This window comes from Monopterus albus, unplaced genomic scaffold (assembly GCF_001952655.1).
Source record: "Monopterus albus unplaced genomic scaffold, M_albus_1.0 scaffold346.1, whole genome shotgun sequence".
NCBI classification, from domain to species: domain Eukaryota; kingdom Metazoa; phylum Chordata; class Actinopteri; order Synbranchiformes; family Synbranchidae; genus Monopterus; species Monopterus albus.
The window spans coordinates 37,004-44,521 of NW_018128226.1; the positions used below are offsets into that span (position 1 = coordinate 37,004).

General features: G+C 44.8%; 1 protein-coding gene across 6 annotated transcripts in view; it reads right to left on the reverse strand.

Moving 5' to 3' along the window:
* septin5b (septin 5b) overlaps window positions 1-7,518 on the reverse strand; it is a 13,909-nt gene extending 6,391 nt beyond the window's left edge. The window contains exons 1-10 of one of the 6 annotated variants that reach the window (XM_020625116.1): window positions 7,248-7,512; window positions 7,079-7,089; window positions 5,205-5,295; window positions 4,137-4,223; window positions 3,935-4,058; window positions 2,689-2,823; window positions 2,492-2,609; window positions 1,182-1,283; window positions 533-629; window positions 316-451 (exon numbers count right to left, since the gene is read on the reverse strand). In XM_020625116.1, coding sequence (XP_020480772.1) covers window positions 316-451; window positions 533-629; window positions 1,182-1,283; window positions 2,492-2,609; window positions 2,689-2,823; window positions 3,935-4,058; window positions 4,137-4,223; window positions 5,205-5,295; window positions 7,079-7,089; window positions 7,248-7,293 — 947 coding nt within the window. In that variant the 5' untranslated portion in view covers window positions 7,294-7,512. Of the gene's footprint in view, window positions 1-315; window positions 452-532; window positions 630-1,181; window positions 1,284-2,491; window positions 2,610-2,688; window positions 2,824-3,934; window positions 4,224-5,204; window positions 5,296-6,852; window positions 6,971-7,078; window positions 7,090-7,247 lie in introns of those variants that run through there. The other 5 variants (XM_020625114.1, XM_020625113.1, XM_020625117.1 and 2 more) reach the window with 5 other exon arrangements.

Below are 7,518 nucleotides of genomic sequence, written 5' to 3' on the forward strand. Positions count from 1 at the left end.
GCAGACCTATTTTGGCTTGGTCCTGTTGCCATGGTGACTCGTAATTTCTTCACTCCATTGTTCAGGGCTTTTTATAGTCGCGTGGCACGCGCCTAACTCTGAGTCAGACAACTCAGAGTTGATTAAACCAACTCTTTTCAGCTGTTCTGAAACCGAAAACTCTGAGTTTTCCAACTCTGAGTAAGTCAACTCAGAGTTCAGGTCTGAACTCTGAGTTTGTTGAACCGCCTTCTTGAAATAGGCCCCCGGTCACGTTCCCAATGTAAACACAGACACACACCCGGTCACGTTCCCAATGTAAACACAGACACGCACCTGGTCATGTTCTGGATGCACTGAGTTCTGTAGCTCTCGTAGTGACAGTCGCTGGTGGTATCCTTTAGGTCGTGCATGTGGGTTCTGATCAGCATGGTCCTCAGCTTCACAAAGTCACAGTGGGACGGGTTCTCCACTGCACACGGGCGACATGAACATCTCATTACTGATCATTAGCGCTGCCATGAAATGTCAAACCCGCTACAGAGTTTCTCACCCTCCACAACGCCCCAGGGGTAGAGCCTCCCTCTCACCCTCTGACCTCGGGCTTCGACCACGGTATTGCTGCCGATCACTGCGAACGGGGTGCTCTCCTACAGCGCACACACACACACACACACACACACAAAGGAAGCATTCAAGTCAAGTCAAATGTTATTTGTATAGGCCAATATCACAAATTTACTTCAGTGGGTTTTACAGTCTGTGCATCATACGACTCCCTCCACCCTTAGACCCTCGAACCAGATAAGGAAACCCTTCAACAGGAAAACCCCTTAAGGTTAAGGTAGTATTAACACTGTGAAAGTACTACTGTACTTTAAACTCCTGCATTTGTAATTTTAGCTAAACGTACACAAATACTATCAAAATATACAAAACATATCAGACTCATTATGAAGATATAACATAATATTATGTATATCATATGTTTTGATTATTATATCTGATGCAGTGAATGGTATCCAGAGCTGTTGGCAGCTGTCTGTTGCTGTCTGCCCCCCTCCCACTCACACACACACACACAGGTAGTGCAGCAGAAGTACAATTGTAATTGTAATACTCGAGTAAAGTTTTAAAAAATCCTTAAAACTGTACTTAAATGTGAAAAAAGCGACGGCCTGCACATCAGACACAGAGCAAACCTTCAGCTCTTTATCCTGCTGCTTGATGTCCTCGTCCTCGTCAGAGTCACAGTCAGGGAACTGGTAGATCTTTATCCCATTCTTTTCGATCTCTTCCCTCAGCTGGACAAAGCACAGAGAGACGTGATGGAAAACACACACATACACACACAGCCTTATGTGAAAGCTTTAAAACTAAACCCAGATCAAATCTCGGTGGAGGAAGATCTGAGTCATCCACCACTAAACCGAGATGAAACTCAATGTATCTGTGGGTCTCAGTGCTGTTCCGCTTGAGATCAGCTCGTGTGTTTACTGGACAATCACCACTTTATAATCTTCATTTTCAATTGTTTCTTATTCAACTAATTTTTTGTTTTGTGGAAAAAATCCTGAGCAGAAGCTGAGAACAACATTTGTGGTGTGACTTCATCCATAAACCTACAGATGAGCCTCCTTTACAGTATCATTTTAAAGGAACAGTTCAACATTTTGTGTTTATTCACCGTCTTGTTGAAGGTGAGATGAGAGGCCAGAAACTCTTGTGTCAGCTTAGCTCAACACTGACAAACCTAGAACAACTAGTACAGCTGCATCTATCTCATCACATATTTTTGCAGACAAATGAAATAGCTGAACATATCAGAGACGTGGGCAGGGATTCAGAGGTGTGGAACAAGGCTGAGCAGGTGGAGCGGCTTCTCACAGGCTGCTCATCACTGTGATGTTGCCTGGTAGGTGCACTGAATGGACGGCTCAACTGTCATGCAAGAAAAAGTACACACAACCTTGGCTGGAGTCACATTTCTGCTCATACAGTATATGGGTTAAATAAATGAGATCCAACGTGTTGGCGTTGGCAGGTAGAGTAGACATAGCTGGGTTTGTGGGGAGAACCAGGCTGTTTCCCTCCTGATTGTCTGCTAAGCTAGGCTGACCACCTGCTCGTTCAGCTCTGTAATTACCACCGACATGAGACTGATAATCATCTCTTCATCTGACAGCCACAGAGAAAGCAAACGAGCCCGTTTCTCATGCTGTTTAACAGCAGAATGTCAGAATGTGCCTGCTTTCAGCCAGACATCCACGTTATTTCTGCACAGGCAGGTTCATTCCAGTGCAGAGTAAACCACTGAACGTCCAGCAGCAGAGGGACATGCTGCACAGACAGGAAGCTCAGTGCATAGATTCAGCTTTTAAAAGCTGTCACTGCTGCAATGAAACATGTTATTATACATCACATCCCATAATTTGGGTTTAGTTCTAAAATCTGATGACCATGGATGATGGATGCACAGATAAACATCACTTTAGTTCATGTGTGGTCTTACCCGATCTTTGAGCTTCCTAATCTCCGTGGGAGTGAGGCAGTCCGCCTTCGCGACGAGAGGAACCACGTTGACTTTGTCCTGCAGGGCCTTCATGAACTCGATGTCAACCGGACGAAGCCTACAGGAGCACGGGGACTTTACTGAGCACTCTGATAAATGCACGTACATATGTGTACATCTGGCAGTGTTTGTAATACCCGTGTCCAAATGGGGGTATGAAGTAGAGGCAGCAGTGCACTCTGCTGTCCTGGATGTTCTTCCTGTTGAGTCCGCTCTCGTCTCTGAAGTACTGTTCAAACTGTTGATCGATGTAGTCTGTGACGGGCCTCCAGCTGGAAGACAACAGCAGCCTGTTAGTGGTTAATGTCTATACTACAATCCCTTTAGAGGAATGGTTCAGCATTTTGTTTATGTATGTTTCTTCTTCTACTACATTTCAGAGGGAAACAGCTGACTATACACTCCACTATGTTCATCTGACAAGTTTAGTAAATTAAAAACCCACTGTGAGCTTATACAACACAGGTGAATGTGTCGCTGAAACACATGTAACCTATGTATTTTCATCATAGCCCAGACTGAAGCCATGTTCATGACACCAATCCATCTAATTTATTTAAATTTACTGCAGGATCAATAAATCAATAAATAAATCCTTCCCCCAGGTAATGTAAAGTACTGCCCAACAACAAAGGAACAAGTTGCAAAGCGATTTAAAAAAGAAACTAGCAGGAGAACTACAGCAGAGCAGTGACAGCTCAGACAGGCCCCTGCCTGCTTAGCAGATAGTGTGAAATGTAATTAACGTCCTAATCACATCAGCACTGTCGCTCCAGGCAAACAAACATCAAATAGGACTGACCAGGCAGATCAAACAAAAAGCACACAATGCTTTAGGATATGCATCATAGAAGAGTGAACGATTCCAGCTTTAAGAAAACATCTGGCAGGTTGTCCTATTGTGTCAGACAAAAAGTATTTTTAAAGATTTACGTCTAATGGACGTAGAGCTGAGAGCTACAAACAGGGCGGGGAAGCAGGAAGCTTTAAAAGACAAACACTGTTGATTTGTCCACACTGACAAATACACTGCTCGCACTTCAGTGCAACTCTTCCACCTTAACATCTGTGTTTCTGAAGCTCAACGTGTTTATTCTGACCCTGTCATGTCTGTAGCCAGAGAGGACAGACATATAGAGACACCTGAATATAATGTAGTCCAGCACAACACCATAAACACAGAAGGCAGAAGTGTTGCATTGAAGTGTACCTAATAAAGTGGCTGGCGAGCATGCATCCTCTTTGGTTCTACTGTAGTCAGAGAAGCTGGCCTGCAGAGAGAGTCAGTATGAACACGGTGGGCCAGTGTTGCTTTCATTTTCATGCTGAACAGTAGAACTGCAGCTTAAAGCCGACTGGACAGGGCACCAAGCGAACACTCACCACTCAGTGTTGTTGACAGCATCTCCGAAGCCCGGGGTGTCAACGATAGTCAACCTGAGCTTCACCCCCTTCTCCTCGATGTCCACTGTGTGCTTTGTGATCTCCACCGTCCGGTTGATTCGCTCTGAAGTGACACACAGGTGTTTAAGGAGGCGGCTGCAGTCTGAGGTGTGAGCAGACGTCTGGCTGACACGTGACTCACCTTCAGCATTGAGTAGCTTTCTGTCTTTGTTCAGGTCAGTGAAGAACAGGCTGTTCACCAAGGTGGATTTACCCAGGCCGGACTCACCTGAAACATACACGTAGTTCTACTCTCTGACCAGGATCTCGTGACAAAGCTACTGTACAAAAGGTAAATTCTCAACCAGGTTCGTTTGAATGTGAGGCTGTAAAGTACTTGGAAAGCTCAAGTAAGTAGCTCAACTGGCTTCAACAAAAATAGAAACTGTATTTAGATTTTGTGTTAAGGCCAAAAATAAACAGTCACATGTAAATGTACAATAAATAAAAGTAACAGGTGATGTTAATGAAAAACTGTTGACTGATATGTAGATGGAACAGACCTAATAAACAGCTAAAATACTGAGTTAAAAGTAATAAATAAAACTGGAAATAGACACAGAGAAGTAAAATGTAGGACACTCCACTGATGCCCGGACACATCCAGGATGTGTGAAAGCTAATCCAAACTGCCAGCCTCTAATTTAATTTGGCTCAGATTTCACACTGATGGCTTTTGCTTTCCAGACTTGATAGAAACACCATATGCCACCAACATTACTGGGGATGCAGGTCTGAACATGAACCCCTGGACTGTTCAGCTGACGCTTGGATCAGAAAAATGAAGGTCACAAAAGCAAAACCAGTCCGGCTCTCGTCATAATGGGCACCAATGAAGGAGCAAACTGGTTTATTATTCAGTCTATTTTAATCTCCTGATGTTTGTCTCTTGTGATGCTCATGAATATTTAATGAACAGATTTAAGGTGTAATGAAATATTTTGAGGACGCCTTTGCGACTCATTTTCCTCCTCAGCATTCAGACTTGAACAGAGCAAGACATTTTCACAGCACACACGATGGTGTGATGGTAAAGCTGCCTCGAAAGAAGGACATCCTGCTCTGAACTGATTGTTCCTGTGCAAAGACAGCTTTGGATCTGTACCCATGCCAGAGCGGTGTGCACGGAGAGATGCTATCAACGCCATCTCAGCACTTTGGACCTTCACATTCAGACTAAAAACCCAGAAGAGGTGATGCCATCTCCCACCTGCCACCATGAGAGTGAAGTCAAATCCTTTCTTCACTGACTTCCTGTGCACCTGGTTGGGCAGCGTCGCAAAACCAACGTACTCTTTTTCCTAGACAGTCACAAAAACAAACAACCATGACATCAGTTGCAGTGGCAGGGCACAGCAGCAGTGATACATCCTGATGGCCAGACCGAGAGCAGGCCCTGAGGTTCCCTAGGTCCTCATCGTACAGCAGGGCAGGCAGCCACTGACACGAGGAGAGGGGGTGGGGTGGGGAGGGAGGACAGTGGATGCAACAGCGTAGAGGCATAAATGTGCATCTGAACACATGGAAAGAGGAGGAAGAAAAGGTCCAGCAGAGAATCTGCAGGTTGGGGGCGTCTTACAAAGCACTGCACTGAGTTGCCTCAACAAAGGACTTGAGATTACATCAAGCCTTTAGAACCAGACTTAATGTGGAGCGTATCAGCCTGACTGTTTAGGGAGGGACTAAGGAGATGTGGGGGTGTTCTATGTGTGTGCGCTGCTTCACTTCATTTCCAGTATTGCTTCCATATTGATGATTTGTCTGTGGATGCGTTTGCATGTTACACCCACACACTTCTCACAAAATACACCGAACTAGACTGCTGGGCAACACCATGCTGCGTCTGTGTCCTCCGCTCTGACTCAGGCTCGTCCAACACGACAGGAAAACACAGAACTGGGAAGCAGGGTGAAGGTGCAAAATAACAAAACTGCTCAGGGGATTGTAGGGATTTAAATCTGAAAATAAACACGTTCAGAGTGAAGCAGTGAAGAGATGCTGCATCAGAAACGTCGTGTTCTCTGATGTTCCAGATCTCCAGGATGAAAATGAATGATTTAAAAAGTCAGCCAGTTTTCACAGCCATATGCTTTCTCTTATTGTTCACTCTGAATATGTAATTGGATTCATGCATTTAATCTAAGTGCACAGTGCACGCCACCCACTAAACATTCAGACTTTAAGTAGCTTTAAAGCTAAAGAGTCATCACACTGTGTGACTGCATCAAGGCAGAATGAACTGGAAAACTTTATCTTATAAACTAATTGATCATTGTTTCATTTTCTCAGCAAAACAACCCAGATATTCTCTGGCTGTAGCTTCTCCAGTGTGAGAATTTGTCTCTGTGTTGTCTTATTATCAGCAGAGCTGCACATGAGCTGTGATTTTATGTCCAACCCACAATCCAAAAATAACACCAGTTTGCTATCACACACATATAGTGAAACAATTATTCATTAATTAATTTCTGGTTTATATCCTCATAAACTCAGTGACAGCTGCATGAAATTCAACAGGCCACTTTGGGCTGTTCACTATTTCCTGACATGTACAGTAGGCAAAAGAAATGACAACAACAGATTAAACACTATGGACAATGAGCTGCAGCCCTGCTATCACACTGCCAATAAAAGCATTTGAGCCGGAATCACTGGGTGTTTTGCTGAAAAGCGACTGAAGCAAATAATCAGTTCTCAGACTATCTGCAAACTAATTTTCTGTCAATCTACTGCTTCAGCTACAGGATCGTTTGCAGATGTGCACAGATGCTACAAACAGAAGGAAACGGATAGGAATACGTGCGCATGAAGAGGGGCTGTCTGCGTGGATGGTAAAGTTAAATGACCAGGATACTGACATGGTAAAATATGTGAGTGTGCATGGCATGATGCGTCCTCCCAGCTCCACACTGACAGCAAAGACAAAGGTCGAGGCTTGACATGGCTGACCAGGGTCACCACCGGCAGTGGTCACAGCTGTTCAGCGACAAAAACAAATGGATGACTGTGATTCGTGCAGGTGCCACGACGGTCATCGTCACACACAGACTGTACGCAGCCCTCTGTCTGCTGCGTATCTCTTACCTCTCCATCATCTGAAGACAAATTCCAGGAGGCGTTTGGGAAGCAGATGACAGATTCCAACAGGAGAATATCAGGGGAAAAACACAATGTGGATTTGTTTTTGATAGATACTTAATTAATCACCCAACTGTGACGCGCGCCAGCTTATTAATTACCTGTAGGCACTTACCTGACCGGGGCGCACGGCTCTTGTACCTGCTGTTGGTCGTCATCATGGACACTTAGTGGAAAATGCGTCCAAAGTGAATGAGAGAGGCGGGTCTGGGGCGGCTCTCCCGGTCCCTTTAATAAAGCCTGGACAATATTTCACGGCCACAGCAGGAAGATGGGTCCAGCACACGCTCTAATATGTGCAGAAATCAATCTAAATCACAAGCGGTCACCATAGCTATCGTTTTTTCGCTGCGGCCGGAGTCTGTGTGGTCATGCGTGCAGGCTGG